Consider the following 24,868-nt stretch of genomic DNA (forward strand, 5'->3'; position numbering starts at 1 on the left):
GTTGTTGTTGATATTTTCTCATTGCACAGGTGCTATACAAAGAAAACATGGGCAAGGGAACTCCTTTACCTGTCACTCCAGAGATGGAGAGAGTCAAACACAATCAAGAAAATATTAGCTCGGTACTCTGCAAAAAAATAAAGAAAAAAAAAAGCCTTCTTTAATGATTTAAAAAACAACTACTTTAATGATTTAAAATAATACATATTAATCCCACTTTTTAAAGACAACTTATATTTTGTGAATTTCTTGACTGCATTTATCCTTCTTTCCTATGTGGTATTCCCAGTCTTAACCCTATAACAACAAAATTGCTTTAATCCATAATTTCAAGTTCTGATATCAAGAAGTCATATATTTTCCTACAAAATAATCTTTTGCTTCTCTCTCCCAGACTTACTCTTATACTCAAGGTCTCTTTGTTTTACACATGAAATTTGGAGTGGGCTGTGCAGTAGGTATAATGGGGCTCTTTTTGAATACTGGAATCATAATTTCATTGAGTTTTTGAGTTGATGAATTTAGGTTCTAATTTGCCCTGTCAGATTTGGGGTTTTATTTTGCAGTGCTAGGGACCAAACCCAGGGCCTAGAGAATGCCACACTTGTCCTTAAATACTGAGCTACATTCCCAGCCCTGTCAGATTTGGACAAAAAGACCTTGGGGAAAATAACTTCTAATCTTTTCCTTCAAGGATAATGATGCAAATTATAATCCAGTAACAGTTTTGGCAATTGTCAATTCACTTGAGTCACCAGAAATAATATTTGTTTTACTCATCTTAATTGTACTTTGTATTTATCATGGTCTTTTAATGCTAACTTTAGTAAATCACTATGCTCTGTGATCTTACATGTATCTATAAATTTTCTGGGGGAGTTGGGTTTGTGTGTGGACTTTAGCTTTCAGTAAGTAGTGAACAACCTTATGTTGCTCAGCATTTATACTATTTACAGTTTTCTCAAAACTTTAAACCCAATACTTCCCAGTAGTTTTGAAACATTAGCATGCATCAGAATCATGCAGAGGGTTTATTAACCCAGATCTCTGGATCCTGCCCCAACAATTTCTCCTCTGTAGGTCTGGCATGGAGCTAGAGAATTTGTAATTCTAATAATTTCTTAGGTGGTATTGACCTGACTATCCAGGGACTCCTCTCTCAGTACCACTACTGGAATAGAATTCTTCCAACCCTCCTGGGTTCTCTAGAATGACACTAGGGTGAGACATTGAGGTTAAGAATTTATAATACATTGTATTGCTTCCTATTGATTTACAACACTAACTACCTAAAACACTGCTACTTTTGATCAGTGTGAAATACTAAGAAAATGCAGGAGGTAAAGACAAAAGATAGAGATGAAAAAGGAAGAGGAGAAATCCTTTCTGCCTTGTCTGAGGGCCTACAATTTAATTCATATGTTTATGAGAGTTAAGTGCTGGAAAAATGTCCAGTAACCAACTGCTGGAGCAGCTTCAACCTCAGTATGATTCAAACCCAAGTCTGTAATTCCCCCTTAGAAGATCTGTCAGGAGCTTGACATTCTTGTACTAGTAGTAAAATGATGATGGTCCTGCCTCCTTCCTGGGAACACTGCAGTTCTCTCTTGTAATATGCAAATATTTCAGGGCAGGATTCTACCCTGGAAACATGTATCTTCCTGTAACTACCCTCATCTTCCTTTGGAAACATAATGATTGCCATCTAACCTTATTGACTAAATGATTTAGTGTCCTGGGCCTCATGTTATCTATTCTATTTCTTATTTTGGTAACTGTAATTCTTTTCTTTTTCCTTTTTGGATCTGTTGGACTCACGTAGGTTTTGTACAAAGAAAATGTGGGGAAAGCCACCCCAACCCCTGTCACTCCAGAGATGCAGAGAGTCAAACGCAATCAAGAAAACATTAGCTCGGTATTGTCTTGAGAAATGAAAATGCTTTTGATTTTACAACATAACCTCTGCAGTTTGGCCTGCTCCTAACCTCATCCAAGGTTAAAAATAAGCAAATGAAAATTACATTTGAATACCCTCTAAATATTATCCCACATTTAGAGTTGCCATTAACTTTCTTAAGCTTTCTACTTGAGAGCTGTTCTGATAGTAATAGAATATATAGATTATACTTAACATTTTCCTTCCCCCCAATTGTATTATATTTCATAGTAAATGTTGCCTCTTAGTGACTTTTGGGTACAACTTTGTATCTCACAGGTATTATACAAAGAGAGCATGGGGAAAGCAACCCCCACACCCTTTACTCCTGAGATGGAAAGAGTCAAACGCAATCAAGAAAACTTTAGCTCGGTATTTCAGAGAGGAAATATAAATCATTAAAACTTTTAACAAGCCTGGCCATCATGGTTATACCACTAATTTATTCACAGTGTTTCCAAAATTCTGTATATATATTAAATTCTTTCTTTTCAACTTAAAAACAACAAATCAATCCCACTAGCTCACACTGATTCTTTTGCTTTCTCCCATAACATTTTAATGGCTTTTTCTTCTTGAGGTGTTTCTTATAGAGTGTGATATAATTGAGCCATAACAACAGCTAAATGATTTTTCAGAACTGTTTTTCTGTTTTCTGATGTCTGGATGCTCTCTTGGCTCCCTTAGGTATTGTACAAAGAGAATATGAGAAAAGCAACACCGACACCTGTTACTCCAGAGATGGAGAGAGCTAAGCGCAACCAAGAAAACATTAGCTCGGTATTTTCTAGGATTAAAAAGAAGTAGTGCAACAACTTGGAAAATAACATTTTAACATCATGAAAACGTGTCTTTCTCATTCAACTGAAAAATACACTAAAATTTAAAAAGAGAAATGCAACATGTTGAAAATAACGTTTTAACACCATAAAAATGTGCACTTTCATCAACTGAAAACTAAAATTAACACAACCGTGCTTTTCAATTCCAAATGATCATACTAAAAATAATTGTCAGTGTTTTTCCTCTTCTTTACTCTGAGGTAGTTTTTCATAACCAATTATAACAAATTGACTCCCTAACATCCTCAATCTTAGGTTCTACATTATGTTTAAGGTACCTTATTAAATAGTGAATACTCAGAAATAGATGCCTTCATTGGCTTTGATATTTGGGGGTTTCAGTGTCTGGAGTACTCTAATTTCTTTATTAGCACCTTGGTTTATGCAATCTGGATATTACCTGAGATAAATGATTACTGTTCTAAAGGATAGTTCTTGCGAATTCTCATATCAGATTTAGTGACAAATATCATCAATATGCTGGTGCTAGTGCTATAAATCCAAGAAGTGCTAGCAAATCCAAGAGGCCACTTTCTTCCACTTTTTTCAAAATTATACTATACCCCTTTCTCCTTTGAAAATGGATACTTCATTTTCAAAGTCAAAACAAGTCCTTTCTCTCCTGATGTGAGCCCTACTCCTCTTTGTGCTAACTAGATCCACTGTTAGTCACGTGTCTCACTGGGTTCAATCAATTGACTCAAGTTTCCCTCATCAGCTTCTTTCATCTCCATCTGTTGGAAAGGCTTAAGGCTTCAGAAGGAAGACAATACCATGAGTTATACTCATTCATGGTTTCTCCTCCCTAGGTTCTTTATTCTGATAGCTTCCGGAAACAAATACAAGGCAAAGCTGCCTATGTGTTGGATACCCCAGAGATGAGACGGGTAAGGGAAACTCAACGGCATATCTCAACGGTGAGTCAGGAATTCTTTAGGGTTGGTTGGACAACCTGTTGGAACATGCAAAAAGAAAAATGGTCATACCATCATATTTTCATAAAGCAAATTTACATTTCAGGTGAAATATCATGAAGACTTTGAGAAACACAAGGGTTGCTTCACGCCAGTGGTGACCGATCCTATCACTGAACGAGTAAAAAAGAACACACAAGACTTCAGTGACATTAACTACCGAGGTATTCAAAGAAAAGTTGTAGAAATGGAACAAAAACGCAATGATCAGGATCAGGAGACTATTACAGGTAACAGAACAAAAGTGACATTAGCTACACTAAGGCAAAATACAAAGGACCTCAATGTTTTTCATTAATTATGAAAGAAAGCCCCTATTATCTCAGTTTGCAAAGATGAGGTCTTCTTGTACCTTATCTTTGTTCTCTTCTTAGGAGAGGAACCGGAGGTAAGCTGATTAAAAGTGATTCATTCTGCCTGTGGTTGTTTAAATTCATGCTTTGGTTTTCAAGTTATTGAAAACATACAAGAACAGCTGTTCTGATTGATGGTTTTCCTTTCAGGTCTACGTGTCTGGCGTACTAATCCTGGTTCAGTTTTTGACTACGATCCTGCGGAGGACAACATTCAGTCCCGTAGCTTACATATGATTAATGGTATGTTAGCCCACAAGAGGCTTACAACATAAATGTTCCCATATAATGGGCTAGAGTCAATCACTTTTAGGTTCTTAGGTTCTTTCCATCCAGGGTTTCATTTTCTGAGGTGACCATTGACTAACAGGCCAAACTAGTTCAAGTTAGAAAAAGACTTTGTTTCACTGCCTTAGTTCATGTCTCCTTCAGTCCCTGTTATTAATTTTTCCTAAAGAAAATAATTATTAAATCTTTGTATTACAGAAATGATGACAACAGATATATAGGCAAAGGAAAGAGAATAGTTCTGATCTTAGGAATTTTCTGAGCTTTTTTGTATCAAGGAAGGTTATTCATAGTGAAATACCAGCATATCTTTATGCTTTCTGTTAAACAGTAGAATAATATGTAGTTCTTTTCTTCAAAGGACTTATACTCTGGTTTACGGATGAAAACAGACAAGTAAATCCTGGTTATACCCTGACACATACATTTTTAAAGATCTGCCCAGTTTCATTGGAACAGAGAGAGAGCACCTACATCAGTTTTAAGTTAGGAAGAACTTTCTGGGGAAGATGAATTTAAATGTGATTACTAGCTATTTGTTTTGATGAGCCCGGAAAATGGGCAAGATGGTGGGAAGCAGTAGTAGTTAGGATAGTTTCTTGGGTTGGAATCCTGGCTATTCCCAGGGTTTGATGGCGAGCACCTCTAATCCAACTAGGAAGCTAAGACAGGAGTATCTAAAATTCAAGGACAGCCTGAGCAACTTAATGAGACCTGTCTCAAAATAAATATAAAATAGGGACTGGGATTATGGCTCAGTGGCAGAGCACTTGCCTAGCATGTATGAGGCCCTGGGTCCTCAGCACCACATATAAATAAACAAAGTTAAAAACGTATTGGTAACTCAAAAATATTTTTTAAAAAATAAAATTAAATAAAAAGGGCTGGGGAAGGTTCAATGGTAGAGTGACTCTGGGTTCAAACCCCAGTACAAGGACTGGTAGGAGAGGGAGACAGAACTGTACCACTTCACAGTTGTATGACCTGTGGCCATTTATTAGGCTCTCACTTATAAAATAATGACAACTACACATCAGACGAGGTGTGAGGGTTTAATCCACAGAAAACTACTTAAAACTATGCTTGGCAAAAAAAATAATCACAACTGAGACTCAATTACTATTAGGCATTACAACCACAGAAATTTCACCTCTGCCATCTCTCTCCCAATCACTTCTTTCCCAGTCCAAGCTCAGCGCCGGAGTCGGGAGCAGTCAAGGTCTGCCAGTGCAATGAGTATCAGCGGGGGTGAGGAAAAGTCTGAGCACTCAGAAGCTGCCGACCACCATCTTTCCACCTACAGTGATGGAGGTGCCTTCTTCTCTGCAGCCTCAACAGGTACAGATGGGATGGTGCTGACTTTACTGGAAAGCAACTGATTGTTTTAACAAACAAAAACTTATTCTAATGACAAAAGACAAATTGTGGGTCATTGTATGAACTTACATGTTTCATTTCCATCCGTTTTATTAGATCCTGCCTTCTTAGAAATCATTAAATTGGGGAAAAAGGAAATAAATACTGCTTGGCTACTAAGCATAGATTAAATGTATAGTAACATTCTCTTTTTAAAACTATTGTTTCCTTCTTTACAGCTTACAAACATGTGAAAACCACAGAGCTCCCACAACAACGATCATCTTCAGTTGCTACTCAACAGACAACATTGTCTTCTATACCATCTCATCCATCTACTGCTGGAGTAAGTAAATGAAGAACTTACTCAAATCACTCTTGTTTCTTGATATGTGAAAAAAAAGTCATAGGTATTATATTCTTTTTAAAAGAAAGCTTCTATTTTATATAATGCCCTTTTACTTCACATCTCATGTTAATGGTCAATATCAGAAGACCTTTATTTCTACCCAAACCCAAATCAATGAAAGGCATCACTCAATGATTTTTAAGAAATCATGCAAAGTATTAGCTTTGGCTCTTTGGTTTTGTGCACAATCTTAAACTGAACCTTTTACTTACTGTCTAGAATCATTCTTCAAGAATGTATATGCATATGTGCACACATGTATTCATGTCATAGCGTATATCTCCCCTACTAACATATAATGAAAATGTATGCTAAATCATGTTCACAGTTCACCTAACTGCTTTACAACTCTTATTTTAAAACCCTGGACCACTTCTTTTATAATGTCACAAAAACACACTACTTAGGACTGAATATGAAGACAACTATCTTCACTGAAGGACATTAAAAAAAAAACCTAAGTATGTGTTGAGACCCATTATATTTCTGAAAGGGAATACTATAAGTTTATCATTTTTTTGTGAAATAAATCAATAAGTTCCAGACTTACCAACAAGATTTTTTAAAAACTTGTGCTCTAATCCTAAAATTTATTTGGAAGAGTAAAAATACAGTAATCAACCAAGTATAGATTTGGGATGGTAAAAGATATAAAAACAGTTGGAAGTCCAGAAACTGACTCTAAAAGAATTACAAATCAACAGGAAGGGGATGTATTCATTATTTAACTATATGATCTTCAGAAAACTGGTTATTTAGCAAGAAAATTTAAAATAAGAAGATATTCATCTTGCTGGGCATGGTGGTGCACACCTGTAATCTCAGCAGCTGGAGAGGCTGAGACAGAAGAATCACGAGTTGAAAGTAAGCCTCAGCATTGGAGAGGCACTTAGCAATTCGGTGAGACTCTGTCTCTAAATAAAATACAAAATAGGGCTGGAGAGTGGCTCAGTGGTTGAGTGCCCCTGAATTCACTCCCTAGTACCCCACCCCTGCCAAAAAAAAAAAAAAAAGGGGGATTAGATACTCATCTCAAATGATATTTATTTGGAAGCTATGCCAAGTAAATGTAAAAAAAAAAAAATGATCTAAATGTAAAAAAACAAAATTGTAAAAATACTCCAGAAAAATTAATTACTTTTATAACATTTGGGGTGGGAAAAACCTTCCTAAGCAAGATCCAAAACCTGGAAGTATAAAGGAAAAAAAATGGATTTCACCATAAAATTTTAAATGTTTCTATTTAAAAGAAACATGTTAAACTGGGAGAAAAGACTTAAGAGTATAGATTACAAAAATATTAATGTTTAAAAAGTATAAAATTCGATGACAAATTATTTCCCTATCCCCCAAAAGAAGGACCTGAAAGGGTGTGAATACACAATTTCACGTAAGAAATGAAAATTGCCACCAAAAAAAAAAAAAAAAAAAATTCACCATGACTAATAACCAGAACATGCAAATGACCATTAGAGCAAAAGCTCTTAAAAATAAATATGTACATCATTTGACCTAGGCTAACACTTACCTTTAAAAGCTGTTTTGTCCCAGCACATGAGGCGATAGGTTCAACTCTCAGCACAAACAAATAACTTTCTTCAGAAATTATTTGACAACTAGGATGCTCATTATAGTGTTTAAAAAAAATGGATATGGCTAAATAACTTGTGGTATTACTAAAATGTGAAATTCTCTGTCAATCAAAAAGAATGAGAGTTATAGATGAAAAGATTTCCAAGCTATATTAAATGAGGAGAGTATGACTATTATAGTGTTTTTCCACTTACATTGGGGAAAATGCAAGAAAAAAATTGGGGGGGCTGCTCTTAGAAAGAAACTGGGTATTTTACTTATATTTCAAAAAAAATTACTTTTTTCCTTTTTGTTGTTTATATCGTGTTGGATATCTTTTAGAAAATTTTACTACTGATATGCTACCAAATTTCCAAATTGAGAGTTGACCTGTGTCAACCTAAGTAAGAATTAGATTCTCCAAAGCATAAAGACATTTTTTGGGGGGGGTACTAGGGATTGAACTCAGGGATAATCGACCATTGAGCCACATCCCTAGCTCTATTTTAGAGATAGGGTCTCACTGAGTTGCTTAGTGCTTTGCAGTAGCTTGAGACTGACTTTAAAATTGTGATTCTCCTGTCTCAGCCTCCCAAGCCACTGGGAAGAGATTTATTTGGGAACAATAGAGCATTGCAATAATACATATGCTATAGTAAACTATGGGTATATTCAGAGAGGGTGAGGAAAGCAAGGCGAAGTTTTCAAAAGCAAATGAGGATTACAGAAAATATTTTAAAACAATAATCCTTTGCTACAAGGATTAACAAGGGTAGAGACAGTCTGAAACTGAATAGACTGTTGCTGAGCAGATGACCTTGGAGTATTTGCTGTATAAAATTGCAGTGGCCTATGATCCAGGCTGTAGTTCTGGAGCATTCTTTTGTGGTAATTACACAAAATTAGCAGACAATCGCGCATTAAGATTCCTTCATAATCTTCTGGCTTTCTTTTTTTGGTTAAGGCTTGATAAAAACGACTGTATTTTAATTCTGACAACTTTCACATAAGCAATATTGCTATGGCATTTCAAGTTTTTTTCTGAAACATAGCCTAACTCCTCAAAAGGCAGACAAAGGCTGGGTGTAGTGGCACATACCTATAATCCCAGTCACTCAGAATGCTGAAGCAGAAGACTGCAAATTCCAGGTCAGCCTGTGCAATTTAGTAAGGCCCTACCTCAAAAATAAGAGTGGGGGTTGTGACTGAGGATATAGCTCAGTTCTTGCCTAGCATGTGCAAGAGCCCTGGGTTCAATCCCCAGGAATGCATGCACACAAAAAAGCCAAAGTTACATATAAAATAAGCATATTCTCTTTTCTCTATGGGCATTCAGTTTTATGGATATATAATGAACACAGAATGAAGTTCATAATTTGAAGTATATAATTAATTTATAATTAATTTACAAAGTTGTTCTATTAGCTTAATCTTAGAATATTTCATCAACATTACAAGGAAAAGCAACTTATTCCCATCAGCATTCACTCCCCATTCCCAGAGTCTCCCTTCCAATTCTAGTCATCTACAACTAATCTACTTTGTCTATTTGGGACATTTCATACAAAATCATGGGAGATGTAGATTTAGTACATAGCTGCTTCTTAATGCTTTGAGGTCCATCATATTGCATCATGTATCAGTACTTCGTTCCACTGTATGGATATATCTCATTTTGAATATTCATTTATCAGTTGGTGGGCATTTGGGTTGTTGCCTCTTTGGGGCTATTAGGAATAATATTGCTATGAACATGGTTCTACAAGTTACCACACAAAGTTTTCATTCCTCTTGGTTATATAGGTAGGAGTAGATTTGCTGGGTCACATAACTGCCAAACCATTTTCCAAAATGGCCACACCATTTTACATCCCCACCAGGAGTTAATGAGGGTTCAAAATTTCTATCCCATTTCTCTAAAACCTATTGTTTTGTTGATGATTATCACCATTCTGTGTGAAGTGGTATTTTGTAGTTTTGATATGCATTTCCCTGATGACACTGAACATCTTTTCATGTGCTTATTGGCTATCTGTATATCTGATAGAAGAAATGTCTATTATACACATCATGTTGAGTTGTATGAGTTCTTTATACATTCCAGATGTTAATCCCTTATCAGATATGATTCACAACTATTTCTTTTATTTCTTGAGTCACTACTTTCTTGGTGATAGTTGCACACTTTTTTTTAGAAATTCAAATTTGTGAAATAAGTCAATTTTAAAATTAGATATTGGTTATTACAAATCCCATAGAATTTTCCATTTCTATCCCCATAAATAGAAAATCTTCCGTGCCATGTACGACTATATGGCTGCAGATGCAGATGAGGTGTCCTTCAAAGATGGAGATGCTATTGTAAATGTTCAAGCTATTGATGAAGGATGGATGTATGGCACTGTACAAAGAACTGGAAGAACCGGCATGCTTCCAGCCAACTACGTCGAAGCTATTTAAGCACTTCAAGAACTCACATCTGTAAGACCTACAACTCCTGCAGTGTTCCAGTTTAGACTCAACACTATTGCTTCTCAAGTTAATTGTTTTTTGCCAATGTCATTTATGGCAGTAACATCTCAATATAATTTATTTCTATATGAACTCAAATAATTTTCCATTAAACCAAATATTCATGTTAATCTGTCCAGTTTTTAAACTAGACTTACATTTTCATTATTTTCCGGACCTGCACATAAAACTTCAGACAACATTAAGTCTGTTAAGCTCTTTATATTAAACACTGCCATTATAAAATTTCCTTTGGGATTTAAAATCAGTTTAATTTCAGAATAGACATTTTAAAAACTCCCGCTGTGTTATGTTATTACTGTGTTAACCCAGAGTCTTTCCCAATTATAAAAAAAGTGAACATTATTTCTTAAAAAGAGGCATTCTGGGGCTGGGGTAACTAAGTAGAACAGCAATTGCCTAGCACATGTGAGGTGCTGGGTTTCATCCTCAGCACCACATAAAAATAAATAAAAGTATTGTGTCCAACTACAAGTTTTTTTTTAAAGGCATTCTGAACATGACAAACACACTAAAGGAAAAATGGCAGATATTCATATTTCCCTTCCTTGCTTTTAAATGCTATTGCTTGTGTTCCTAATCCATTTCTAAAATTATAAACCTGGTAGTGAATATAAACTGGTGATAAACTGGTAACTTAATAAAACTGTTTTCTGCAACAAACTCTGCTGATGGAATAAACTTTATTTTTAATGGTTTCAATGTACTATTAAAGTGCATAACAGTAGACATTCTCAATACTGTAGATGATGTGTTCAGCAAACATCCCTGAAGAAATAGATATAGCTATAGGATTCCCAATGAAGAAACATTCACATCTTACTTCCTGTCTGGTCCCAGAATTGGTAAAGGTGTAATCCACTAGGTCTGGCTGTGAGAGAAGAGCAAAATTTGTTCCAGAAAGAACTAAGGAATCATCAGTATTTCTGTACATGGAAAAGGGAAGAATTATCCCTTGTTTGAAACATAGGTTGCTAATTTTTTTCTAGGTCTAAGAAAGAACAAGGTGCACTTAAATGAGGTCCAAGTCTTGGAGGACATCAGGGACTTTTCAGGTCCTTTCTTGTACAATCTAGCTACTCAAGTTAGCAAGTGATCATTTTCACCTTCCCAATAAAGCTCTTTTTCTTAAAGAAAAATCTAACCTAAAATCTAAAATCTAATCCTAACCTTAGGAGATCCCATCTGAATCTACTGGGTCAACAGCATAGGACAAAGGGTAGAAAGATGAACCAACAATGGCCTAATGTAAAGTTGGTATCCTCACAGAATTTATAACCCTAACAAAACAGACCTATTAGCTTTCCACTACTGTAACAAAATTCCTGAGGTAATCAACCTTAAAAAAAAAACAAAGGTTTATTTTAGCTCACAGTTTTGGAGGTTTCAATCCATGGCTAGTTGGTCCTATCATCTTTCAGCCCATGGCAAGAGAGTATATCCAGTATATGGTAACAGGAAGGACTGGGAGTGGAAGTCTGTTCATATCGTAGCTGGGAATAAAAGAAGAGACCAGGGTACCACAATCCCAATGGAGGGAACACCCCCAAAGGACTATCTTTCCTAAAAAGCTAAAGATCTGTCCTTGTATCTAGGACCTACTCCTACATGTTCCACCACCTCTTAAGAGCACCACAGGGATGAAACCTTAAAAACATGGGCCTTTGGGGGACATTCCAAATCCAAATCGTAGCATCCTAATGATAGGAAAGGTAATTCCATCATGCACATACTTCCAAACTTTGTGAACACACTGTACCATCAGCACAATGGGTGGTTTTCATTTTCCTACTTGCTTTATAAAGCAAGTAACCAGATATTCAATGTGCAGTTACTAGTACAAAGATAACTACTACAGAGGCACTTTCCCTACAGGTCTGGAGACTGGATATTGTTATCTGCACAGACTGAACACGTGGCAAAATCAAGATGTCACCTAAGATCAAGATTTTCCAGGCTTCAAAGGGAACAAAGAGACATTGGTTTTAAAGTTCTTAAGTGAATCAGTGTAACATCAAATATACCTGCAGTTATTTCTTGTATCATGAATGAGATCCTTCTGAGAATGATCCTGACAGTCAATTTAGGCATAAATAGTACATTGTTCTTCATGATGGCAATTTATGCATGTTACTTTAAGACAACAAATGATTTTGAGTACCTTAAGTACCTTTTTCTTTTGCTCTTTTTGGTGCTGGGGATCTCTTCACACCTTGATGCCAATGATTTATAATCAATCTGCAGTTACAATGTATATAAATGATTTCAATATATTTAAGTTCTACTTTTCTATTTGATTCAAAGTACCAATAGATGTAAAGCCTTTGTATAAGTTTACGAAGCCTGAAATAAAACTCGGGAACTAGAAGAGATGTAAAGAGAATACTGGGTAGTTTTGGTTAGAGTATCATTATAAGATTTTCTAGTTTTAAAAATTTTGAGTTGCAATGAAAAGAAATTTCAATGTGTTATTTTAATTTTCAGTTAATAAACGTGTACGTTGTACGTAGAGGAATTTACTAAAATTGACCTATTTTATAAATATTCTAATTACTAAAAACCAAGGAGTAAATTTGTACATATATGCACATAAGAAAGCCACATGAAGATGAAGACAGAGACTCAAGCAATACTAAATACCAGAAATGCCCCCCCCCCAAACCGCCAGAAAACCACCCAAAACCCAGGAACAAATAGTCTTTCTCACAATCCTTATCAAGGGGGTACTTTTGTCTCTTTTGTTTCTCAGACTTCAAACACCTAGTCACTTGGATTGTAGTATACTTTATAACAGCCTTAGTAAAATAAAAGTAGGTTCTTTCAGTATTAGTTGGTCACATTTTTTTTAAAGCTATGGATTCAGAAGTCTATGGAACCCATAAAATTATGAATAAATCAGAAAACCTCTTTAAAATCCTCTAAATAGCAAGTCCTAAAAGGAGCAAAATAAATGGTTCATGCATGCCTCTTACTCATTTTGGCTCAGCCAGCAAGCCCCCCACCCACCCCGCAAACAAAAGGGAACACGAGAATTTAGTTGTTATAGGTTTATTTTATGTGAAAGTGCATTTCTTAAAATGTTTCAATAACGAGTTTCATTTGGCAAATAACACCAATTAACTCTCAATGATTCATGAAAGGTTTTATTGTGAATCAAATAAATTCTCCCTCCCTCAATACAGTCATATCAGGCAGAAACACTCACTTTGTAAGTTTAGATCTATCTGCTTTGAACATTTTATGAGCATTACATAATCAAATCTGGCTGCACTCTATTTTTCATCTACTAGTGCAATTAATGAAGGAATTAACAAGTACTCCTCTTAAATCTGAAATGCTTATGTAAACACTCAGAGTTTACCAACTGACAGTGACAAAAATAGGGTTAATAAAGGACTGAATTCGTTCGTATCAATCTAAATGCATAAAAGGGATATCCGAGGAGGTAGTATTAAATAGACTGAAATAAATCAATAATTCACCAACACAGAAAGCAAAGTCCTGTGCCATAATTTATTTCACAGGTGTGGTTTAATGTATCAGTGCCAGGTTCTGTTTCCCTCAGACCACCAAAATCCCTGAATACTATGGCAAACATCCCACTATACTTTTAACGTTTGAGAAAAACGTGGGCTAGGGATTTGGTTCAGTGGCAGAGCACCTGTCTAGCATGGGTGAGGCCCAGGGTTCAATTCCCCACACTGCAGAAAGAAAAAAAAGTGGGTTATTCTTAAAAAAGCACTGGTACCTCTTTATATATGTGATTTTGAGCAGTACTCAAAGACAAAATTGTATCAGGGGAATCCACTTTGTAAATGAAACCTGATGTGTGTAACAGAGGAGTCCAGACCCCAATCTGTAAGCGAGGATTCAAATAACCAAACTGATCACATACCATATACAAACAAAATTATCCTCTATAACAGGGAATGACAGAGGGCCAGCGATTTTAGGAGACATAGATCTGACAGACTACTCAATTCTACCATTTTATAGGAAGACAGTACATTAGTAAGCATGACTGTGTTTCAATAAACTTTATAACACTAAAATTACATTTTCAAAATATTCTTTCAATGACTTCCAATCAATCAAAAAAAAGTAACAACCAGTTGTAGCTCAATGGCAGTCCAAAACATAGGTGGCAGCTTGTAGTCTGCAAATTCCTGCTCTATAAAAACTTAGTATAAAGACTGCCATCCTTCAGTTTCTGTATTTGTAACCAATTCTCTTAATTCCATTTTCTCTTAGAAAAACATTCTATAAAAATACAATGCCTCAGAAACTTTTACTCAATTATGTATAAAAAGTTACTACACTACATTCTATTTTCAGCTCATGATACTCTTCTTCAAATTCACGTGTGTGACACTGGGGAATCACAACCAGGGCCTCACAACCAGGCAAGTGCTTCCTGCTATAGGAAGAGAATAAGTTACACAGGCCTTTTTCTTCTTTTTGGTATAAACAATTAAAAATACTGCCTTCAAAGGGCTGGGGTTGTGGCTCAAGTGAATCCACCTAGCACACATGGGGTACTGGGTTTGATCCTCAGCACCACATTTAAAAAAAAAAAAAAAAGATATTGTGTCCAACTAAAACTAAAAAAAAAAAAAAAAAAAAAATTAAAAAAAATATTGCCTTCAAAAAATCTGCACGCACACACATAAACATACAAGAAATTTACAGTCTCGGTGAAGTGAAGGGGTTGTCTTTATTCCTTACAGTATTTGTTTTCCCCAGGGGTTTAACAGCTTAGCCCATCATGTCTGGACTTTAAAGTGCTATTTGAAGAGAACAATGCTTACTGTATTAAGGAGAAAATGGTTAAGATCCTATTATATAATTCAACATATGTTCCAAAAATTGAATGACTGAATGAAATTCCATAATTCTGCAAGACTAATATCTACACACCCTCAAACCTGAAGAACTCAGATTTTAATGAATACATCCAAAAGGCAAAATGTAAAGTCAGGCACATCAACAGACCTACCATTAACTCAGCCATCAACCCCCGCCCCCCACCCCTGCAAAAAAGCAATCAATAAATCTTGATAAACCAATTAAAGATACCCATTACTTAACTTTTGTCTGCATTTTCTGAAGCACACTGAATGAAGTAAGTTCTTACACACAGGTTATTTAAATCTGTGAAAGAAATCTGTTACCTAAACAGAATTCTAAGAAAGTCACTTTTAGAGGATCAAACTGTTCAACTCTTATCTTTCAAACTTCACATTATAATGAAATAGGAATTCCCAACCACAAAATCTCTCAGCAAGTCACCAGAGATACTCAGAAAAATGACAAGGTGTGGCTGTCAAATATGACTTCGTCATAGAATTACTAACTTAATTACTAAATGAGTCTTAGGCATAGTGTCTGTCTTCAAGGCTTATTAATAATGAAGAGTCATAATACACACAGCAAGGCTTAGGGAGTGAATGGATTTCTAGTATTTGAAAATCTACATTAATATTAACACTCCCAAAATGAGAACATAAGCCATGTGAGAAAGCACTGTGTCTAATCTTATACCTAAGAAGATTCTATAAAGTTAAATCTTTACGTCTTTTGTGAATCTATTTTTAAAAATAATTTATATTTTTAAAAAGACTCCCCGAAGAGGAAAAATTCTACCCTTAACTTTCTTAAAAAAAAAAAAAAAAAAAAAAAATCACATTTTAATTTGTAGTCTGCATCCTCAATTTATAGACTTGGAAGTTATGAAGGTCTAGCTTTTATGTTTTGTGGCAATACTCCTAAGGACTTAAATCTGCTTAGGTTAGCAAAACCTTCTGGACAGTCTAAAACCTCTTAGGCCCATCTACTGTTAGAACAGTCCATTCACATGAATACCCATATGAATCCCCTAGAAGTCTGATAGAAATACAGACTCTCAGGCCCCATCTCAAGACCTTCAGAGTTTGAATCCACATTTTACACACACCTCCTAGATTGAGAAGCACCGTGTTTAAAATCAAAACTTCAGTCTAATGTCTGGATACAGAAAGAATAAGAGTTTTCAAATGGACATGGGTTGTGGTAACAAGCAAATAAACCCCAACACATAACCGCATGCCACCATACAAGTCTAACCCTAGTAATGCCAATAACTGCATTACAACCTCCTAGCTTAGCTAACAAACTACCTCTGCAAAACAGTTATGAAGAGTAAGATGAAGTCAATGTTGCAAGGAATGGCTTTAGGAGAAAATGTTAACTCTATAAGAAAGCATTAAAAACAGCACTTTTTAAAAATTATTCTTATTCCTTTACCTAAAGAAATAACAACAAAAAACACAGCCTCACTTACATATTCAGATTTGTACCACTTTACCCCAGTTCTGACTCTCCCACTTATTCACGTTTTTACAATGCTTAAATATGTAACAGAATCTGACTACCTTCAAACTGTACAGGAAGAATGAACAATGGGCAATGTTAGAATTATTATACTTTTGAAGTTCAAATTTCAATCATATTTTTGACTGTATTACTGATGAAGCATTAACTTTGATTTAACCTACATTGTTTAGAATTAATAATAGAGCTTCACATTCTTCAACATTTTGTTTTTACTGGGCTAGGATTGAACCCAGGGCCTCAGGCACACTAGGGAAGTCCTTTACCACTGAGCTACATTCCCACCTTAACAACGGTTTTCAAACCTATTGAAACAACAAAGAACTTTTAGCAATGGACTCAAAATGAATGGATTCCATAGTACCACTTGGTGAATTTTCACCAAACAGATTTAACATTTATGAAAAATTATACTACAGTTCTAATTGCCACTAAATTCATCCTTAAAACCATAAAAAATTAAGAAACCACATTTGAGTGTTATCAATATCTGCCATTGTTTTATTTAAACATTAGAAAAGAGATGAAAAACAAACTTCATTTTAATAATGGAACAAAACATCAGAGCTGATCAAAAATTTTTTTCTTTTTCTTTCTTTCTTTTTGGCAATTTCAGGAATTATTCAGGGAAAATCAGCAGAAAGTTTTCAGGCAAGAATACTGAAAGGTGATTAAAATGTATGCTTATAACCATACCAAGAAAAAAGATACATAACAAGCTGGCCTTTTCCGTCAAAATAGTATTTTTAAACATATCACTGAACCATAATTTGTTTTAACTAATACCTGTGCTTCTATCAAATCCAATAATTTAATAAATGGTAATCATTTTGGTTATATTTTCTGCTTTACTATTCAGCTTCCTAAGGACTTCATTCCACCAAATTAATTTAGATCATTCAAATGTTAAGATATGCAGTCATAAAATGAGCTAATTTTGACTCATGTCTATGTCTACTGTTAACACTTACCCCAAACACACACACACACCTTTTTATTCACAATTTTTCACTAAAAACTCATGTATTTTTTTCCCTTAGTTTTCTCCAAGCTACAAATCTTAGTTCAAAAATCAAAAGAATTTCTTTGTAAAACTATCACTGGTGTATATATCATATTTAGATCCAAAAATATCTATATTTATGATTATAGAAAAAAAAAACTTTCATAGAAGTTGGATGAAGTTCCCGGTTGAAAAAAGGAGACCTTACGTAAATTAGATGCAAGGATTAAACTTTCTATGACTTACTACAGAAACATGCCTTTTCAAGTAGGAATTAGGTTCTGAATCAAGTGTGAAACTCACTGATATATTGAGAGTAAGCAAGGTACATGCTCAATTAAAAAGACAAAACAAATATGGGAAGTCAGGTGCTAACACTAGTTGGTAAAAATTTACAAATAATTATACATACCCCCTTTATAAAAAATAGGCAAAAGATACACGTATAAAAACAGTTTCAAATTTCTTCCAAGTTTAATTTTAGTTAAAGATGAATAAAGCAGATAATCTCTAGACTTCTTATAGTCCAACTTGCAATGAAAATATTCATTCTAACTCTCCATTAAGAAGAAATGTAATGAGGCACGCTTTCTAGTGGCTGGTATTCGCTTCCAAACCAAAAGAAAAAAAAAAAAAAGCTAAGGGCATGAATTTCAAAGCTATCGTGTAACATTCTCTCATTTAGAATACTTTAGAAAATATATATATATTTTTTAAAAAGTGGTACTGGGGATTGAACCCAGTACCTGTGCATGCTAGGCAAGCCCTCTACCACTGAGCTGCACCCCCAGCCATTCTTTATTGTATTATTTTGAGACAGGGTCTCACTAAGTTGGCCAGGCTGACCTTCAACTTGTAACCCTTCTGTCTAAGCCTCTGAAGTCATTGGGATTACAGGTATGTGCCATTGGGCCTGGCTAAGCTCATGTTTAACTATTAATTAAATATAAAACTAATTGTTGTTTTATATGCAGATACATAAGCCTACAAATATCTGCAGCAAGCACATGAAGCACTTCTTCTGTCCACACAGATATTTCAATATTAAATATATACAAAATGTTTCTAGTAAGGAAAACCAAGGTATTCACAAGAAGCTGCAGAAAAATTCATGCAATTAATGAAGGCTGAAATTTATAAATTAAAAAGTCATCTACATATAATGTACAAACAGTCATGCATTTAGAAAGGAATACTATGTCTAATAAATTTTCACAGGCTGCTGCACAAATACTTGCTAATGCAAATGAAGAGAATCTGAGAAATTCTACAATAATATTTCTACCTCAAGAAATTAACTTTTGGTATTTTTCCCGAAATTGTCCAAAGGTGACATTTGTGGGGAAAAAGTCCCAGTTTTTTTACATCCCATTTGAGGTCTTTTACAAAAAACAAATTTCCTGAACCACAGGCACAATATATATATGAACAATTAAACAAACAAACAAACTATAAATGCCTTTATCAGTTTAGCAAAAATCAAATAAAAATTTTCAACATTAAAGTAATTTGCATTCCATGTTTAACCAAAATATGCATGGAGTTTAAAAATACGAAATAAAATGAATGCTTGTTTCTGCTTTTGCTTTCAAATCTAAATAAGGTATTTAAAATTTCTTGAAAAACTATAGCAGCCAAGAAACAATGGGGAAAAAAGATCTTACTTAATGATCTTACAAAACTGAACTTATTAAGTCACTGCCCTTCACAGGTTTGAAATGTTATCAACCTTGAGGTCTCCCCTTTTAAACTGATTGATAAAACAAGTCTGAAATATACCAATCAAGAAATCTGGGGATGTTTTAAAAAATTCAATTTCTCTTAAAACACTAAATGGAATTTTCATGGGCTGTTGATCTCCATCGTGACTGCAGATTTTTTATTATAGAGTTTGCCATAGTACCAAGTTTCTCATGCATTTCAAATAGCTGGCTTCCTGAATAATTGTGGAGATCTTCTGCATCCAGTTGAAGAGCAAGAGCACTAATCTGTGCAACAAGATTTTTAGATAATGGAGTTTCAAAGGGAACAGGATCAAGTAAATCTAAAAGAAACAGAAAAAGAACACATTAAATATATATCAGTTAAAAAATTAAATGTATGTGTGCATGTACATATTCCCTATCAAATATAATAAGTTTGTAGGATTCAATTTGAGAAAGTAGAATGAGGGGTCCCTCTTCTCAAAGGAATAAGACCGACACAAAAATCTACTATGACATATTATTCTGTGCTAGTAAAGAAAAGACTTCATTTTATTATCATAACTGTTAACAGAATATATATTCTATATCCTTACTGGAGATCTTAAGGACTAAATGTTGACAATTAAGAAAAAAACACCTGAAATCAAAGAAGTTTTTCATGTACTTGGCATCAAAAAAAAAAATAAAAAGCAAAAAACTTGTTGAATAAGGCATAATTAAATTAAAACTAAAAGCATAACAAAATATTTATTCAAGAAAATCAGCTTGTCTTCTACATAAAATTCTCACACTATGCTAATATATACCTGAGGCAAGTCGTTCTTCATCAGTTGAGAGAGACTTATTTTCTATTCCATTTACTGCTTTTTCAGTAATATCAAAAATTGGAATCTCTTCTAATCCACGAGATTTTACCTTGATTATACAGAGCAGTAAAAAACAAAAATCAGAAGTTACTTTTCATAGCAATAATGGTACAAATATTGGGAAAAATACATTATATGGAACATTATGTCCCACAGTCAATCACACATTAACTTTAAAAAAAAATTAACTTAAAAAAAATACTACTTTCAAAAAGAGTTACCTTATAACTTAGCAATTCCAAATTTTTATATATATCTCCAAGAGAAATGAAAACACAGCCCATACAAAAATTTTATGAATGTACCCAGAAGCACTGTTCATAATAGTAAAAGGTGAAAACAACCCCAGATGTCCATCAACAGAGGAAAGGCTAAACAATGTGGTATATCTATACTATGGATCATTATCTTGCCTTGAAAAAGGAAGGAAATTTTGGCATATTCTATAGCAAAGAAACCTGGAAATGATATGGTAAGTGAAATACGTTAAGAAATAAAGGTGGTAGCCTCATTTACAAAAATGTCTAAAATAAAATCCATAGAGAAGTAAATAAGTGGTTATCTACAGACAAGGGATAAAAGTGACAACTAAGAAATTCAGGATTTTTTTCTTACAGGGTTCCACCAACAAAAATGTTCCAAAATTAGTTTATGGGGATACTGGTGTAACTACGAACATAGTTAAAAAAAAAAAAAAAAAAAAAAAGAGGGAAAAAGAAAAATCACATAGTAGATTGCTATGGTAAGTGAATTTCAGAAATTCAATCGATTAGACTGAAAATTACTACTTTCTGGTTTTGTTTTTAAGTCACAAGTCAAAAGATGTTTTAAACATCACAATTAAAAAAAAAATCAAGGACTTTATAGCAGAAGTCTTCATATTTTCGCCTTTAGTATATCATTTATTTGCAGTGTCTAGTAACATTAACAGATAGAAAGTCTGTTTCAACCAATTCTGTGAACCCTGAAATTATACACAAAATTTTCTGTATAAGTCTTTATTGGGGGAAAGAATCAGTTTTCATCAGATATATGAAAATTGTCCTTGACTCTGTATATATGTATATTGTGTGTACATACACACACACGTGTATATATACACACACGTATGTGTGTGCACGTGTAAAATGCTGGAAGGAAAAACACAAATAAGTAAAAATGTGTTAGACATCAAAATCAAAAGTTTTATGACCTAGAAAGTTGTAAAGCTTTCCATAAATGTTTAGATTTCAGTATCTAGGCTTTAGAAAAGCAGCAATGAAATCCATCACCATCTGGTAAAAATCATAGAGGGATACGAGGACAGAATTCAAAGCAGAAAAGATAGTTTTAAAAGAAATCTCAGGTGCATTAAATAAAAACAGTATAGCCTGGCACAGTGGTGCACCCATGTAATCCCAGCAGCTTGGGAGGCTGAGGCAGGAGGATGACGAGTTCAAAGCCAGCCTCAGCATCTCAGTGAGATCCTAAAGCAATTCAGCAAGACCTTGTCTTTAGAGGGGATAAAGGGACCATAAAACGGGATTTTAAGCAACAGGAGTCTAAATATGAACTTCTACAACTATGCTATTGGGTCACTGATTAATACATAATTTTAAGTACCACCTGAGTTTTTTTACCTGCTGTTCATGATACACTCTAAGAGCCTTTTTTACATTAGAAACTTTGGGAGACCGGATAGGAAGAGTTTTTATTTCAGATGCTGTAAGAGAACTCAGATCGCCAATTGTTTTTATATTCTTGGCTCTGATAAGTTGTCCTAGGCCTCTTGCCCTGAAAAGATGAGAGAAAAAGGAGAATCAGTTGTCCGTATATACTACTAGTAAGGGCTTATTCGGTTTAATTTCTCCATTTAAACTCAACCATAACTGACTTTAAATTACTCCCTTTGTTTTAATGTGCCCTCTCTCCAACTTCTATAATCAGAAATGGACTTAGTATTTGTCTGAACCACAACTCCTTGGAGGAGTTTAGGAATACCTCATGTCCTATTGTCAAATGATAGGGCAAAAGAGAAATTATCAAAAGATCTCACCAACTATCTTAAAATACAGTAATCTAGAATTTTCTACTAAAAAATAATTTAAGTTTCCAAGACTAACAATCAGGAAAATTTTAATTTTTTTTTAAGAAAAAACCCACCAAAAATATGTTTTCTTCTCTCTTTTTTTTAAAGTTTTTTAGTTTTATTTATTTTTTTTAAAGAGAAAAGGAGAGAGAGACAGAGAGAGAAAGAGACAGAGAGAGAATTTTTTAATATTTTATTTTTTAGTTTTCGGCGGACACAACATCTTTGTTTGTATGTGGTGCTGAGGATCCAACCCGGGCTGCACGCATGCCAGGTGAGTGCGCTACCGCTTGAGCCACATCCCCAGCCCCTCTTTCTTTCTTTCTTTCTTTTTTTTTTTTTTTTTTTTAGTTGTCAATCACCTTTATTTTTTTTATATGTGGTGCTGAGAATCAAACCCAGGGCCTCACACATGCTGGGCAAGCACTCTACCAATGAGCTATGACCCCAGCCCCCAAAATCAAGGTTTTCTACGTGAACCTCAAGCTTCACATAATGACTTATTATCAGGGCAATCTTAGTGGATTAATCTTTGTAAATTTTATTTCATAAAACAGAAATGATATTCATACACCAAGAGCAGTAGAACATACCTCTAACCTCAGCTACTGAGGAAGCTAAGGCAAGAGGATTGCCAAGTTTGAGGCCTTCTTGCGCAACTTAGAAAGACCCTGTTTCACAATAAAACTTTAAAAGTGCTAGGGTGAGGGCTGGGGATGTGGCTCAAGCAGTAGCGCGCTTGCCTGGCATGCGTGCAGCCCGGGTTCGATCCTCAGCACTACATACAAACAAAGATGTTGTATCCGCCGAAAAAAAACTAAAAAAATAAATATTAAAAAACTTCTATCTCTCTTTAAAAAAAAAAAAAGGGGGGGTGTAGCTCGGTATTACAGCACCCCTGGGTTTGACCCCAAGTACCACAAAAAAGTATATATTCCTTAAGGAATTGGTAGTAACAGTAAATTAAGATAATGTATATAAAAAGTTTCTACACAATATCTTAACAAATTATTCACAAACATTAATTTTATTAGCATAAATGCTTTTATTATTGCCCTATAGCCTATCATTCAATCTACATTTTTATTTATTCCTGAAATAAAATATATGAAAGGGATACATGCTAATAAATTTTAACTAGGAGAACCTTTACCATTCAAATATTCCTGTTACTGAAGTGGCATCTTGGAATATAACCCCAAAGCCTGAATAACCACTTACCACATATTTGATGTTATCTGAGGCAAAATAATGTCAACTGGTGCTGCACAGTTCACCAAAGCTGGGTAAACACTTTCTGTTGGGCATGGAATGGATTCTTTGGCCATTTCTGTTATCTTAAAATAAATTTCAAAAGCTATTAAATAGAGATCACTTGACTAAACACAAAAATATAAAAAGTTACATGAAAACTAAAGCACTTCTTACTAAACACTTCTTTGAGCTCTTAAATTTAGAGCTACGTGATCCTGGGGACAGAAATCCTTTAGCTGAAGTGGTATTATGCTAGACAAAAGGAGAGAAAAAAAAGACTCACTTAGACCCTCGACAACTACAATTTTAATCTTAATCTTAGACTGTAATCACTGTTTTAAAATATCAGAAACAGAAAAGAAAATGAACTGCTAGTTAATCAATTACTTGCTGAATGATCAATGCCTCTTACTACCTTTTCAGGTCTACTTACCATGAAGCACACAAAGAACCAAACCAACAAAGTTTTATTTCGTAAATAATCTTAAAACAAACTATACACATATAATTCTATAGCTATGTGCATACTGTAACACCTGTTGCTTACCTTAGATTGTGCAGTAGGTGATGTTTTAACATTTTTCATTATGGGAGAACTACTTGAAGAATGGGACCTAACAATGGAACATCGCCTATCAATGTCATCTGCCAATCCTGCTTGGTATATTGGATCTGCAAATGAGACACGTCGAACCTGAAAACACAGGTCAGATTTTAATATTTAACAAAACTAAAGTCTTTAGTCTTTAAAGTCTTTAAAGATGACACCATAAATTCTCATCAAGAAGTTATCCAAAAGTAGCATGTGGGTTTGGAAGTCTACAGCATATAACTGTTCATCTTAGTGACTACTTTTACAGACAAATACCAAATGGATTCTAATTATCTCTGTTCTAAAGCTGCATAGCTTAGGTTGTGAAACTAGGATAGTAAAAGAAACAATGAATTTGGTGACAATGAAACTATACAATATGATTCTAATAACTTCATAAACAGACTGGAGAAAAAAGGTAAAGAGGAAATAAAATACATAATGGACTTTTGGTGTATATTGTTAACCACTACTATAATTCAATTAGGTAGCAATCTTAACCTTAGGCCAGCTTGAGGAAAACTTGGTCTCTTCTATATATAAATTATATATTATATAAATAATATATTAAACTAATTGATAAGTATACAATAGAGAACTCTGATAACCATTAAGATATTATTACATGTTTTCTATTCTTGATTTCCAAGAATACAAGATGCATGTTCTATAAATCTGTCACAGAAAATACAGCATGTTGTGTTAGGGATTTGGATCAGTGCATAAGCAGTTGCCTAGCCTGAATGAG

The 24,868-nt window shown here is 34.4% G+C and overlaps 2 protein-coding genes and 1 non-coding gene across 20 annotated transcripts in view; 2 read left to right on the forward strand and 1 right to left on the reverse strand.

Moving 5' to 3' along the window:
• Neb (nebulin) overlaps nt 1-10,925 on the forward strand; it is a 206,248-nt gene extending 195,323 nt beyond the window's left edge. For 9 of the 18 annotated variants that reach the window (XM_076866351.2, XM_076866354.2, XM_076866353.2 and 6 more), the window contains 10 exons: nt 30-122; nt 1,823-1,915; nt 2,216-2,308; nt 2,624-2,716; nt 3,588-3,695; nt 3,799-3,982; nt 4,256-4,348; nt 5,579-5,731; nt 5,989-6,095; nt 10,017-10,925. In XM_076866351.2, coding sequence (XP_076722466.2) covers nt 30-122; nt 1,823-1,915; nt 2,216-2,308; nt 2,624-2,716; nt 3,588-3,695; nt 3,799-3,982; nt 4,256-4,348; nt 5,579-5,731; nt 5,989-6,095; nt 10,017-10,190 — 1,191 coding nt within the window. In that variant the 3' untranslated portion in view covers nt 10,191-10,925. The remainder of the gene's footprint in view (nt 1-29; nt 123-1,822; nt 1,916-2,215; nt 2,309-2,623; nt 2,717-3,587; nt 3,696-3,798; nt 3,983-4,255; nt 4,349-5,578; nt 5,732-5,988; nt 6,096-10,016) is intronic. The other 9 variants (XM_076866360.2, XM_076866362.2, XM_076866363.2 and 6 more) reach the window with 4 other exon arrangements.
• Nucleotides 10,926-11,057: 132 nt separating this feature from the next.
• LOC143407698 (small nucleolar RNA SNORD22) lies at nt 11,058-11,177 on the forward strand. The gene has a single exon (XR_013092436.1). It is a non-coding gene; the product is annotated as a small nucleolar RNA SNORD22 (small nucleolar RNA).
• A 5,926-nt stretch (nt 11,178-17,103) lies between these two features.
• Rif1 (replication timing regulatory factor 1) overlaps nt 17,104-24,868 on the reverse strand; it is a 58,168-nt gene continuing 50,403 nt past the window's right edge. Inside the window, exons 31-36 of the mRNA XM_076865916.2 lie at nt 24,076-24,222; nt 23,703-23,780; nt 23,496-23,611; nt 21,826-21,979; nt 20,147-20,255; nt 17,104-19,678 (exon numbers count right to left, since the gene is read on the reverse strand). Coding sequence (XP_076722031.2) covers nt 19,464-19,678; nt 20,147-20,255; nt 21,826-21,979; nt 23,496-23,611; nt 23,703-23,780; nt 24,076-24,222 — 819 coding nt within the window. The 3' untranslated portion in view covers nt 17,104-19,463. The remainder of the gene's footprint in view (nt 19,679-20,146; nt 20,256-21,825; nt 21,980-23,495; nt 23,612-23,702; nt 23,781-24,075; nt 24,223-24,868) is intronic.

The sequence above is a fragment of the Callospermophilus lateralis genome, chromosome 9 (assembly GCF_048772815.1).
Source record: "Callospermophilus lateralis isolate mCalLat2 chromosome 9, mCalLat2.hap1, whole genome shotgun sequence".
In the NCBI taxonomy this organism is placed as follows: Eukaryota; Metazoa; Chordata; class Mammalia; order Rodentia; family Sciuridae; genus Callospermophilus; species Callospermophilus lateralis.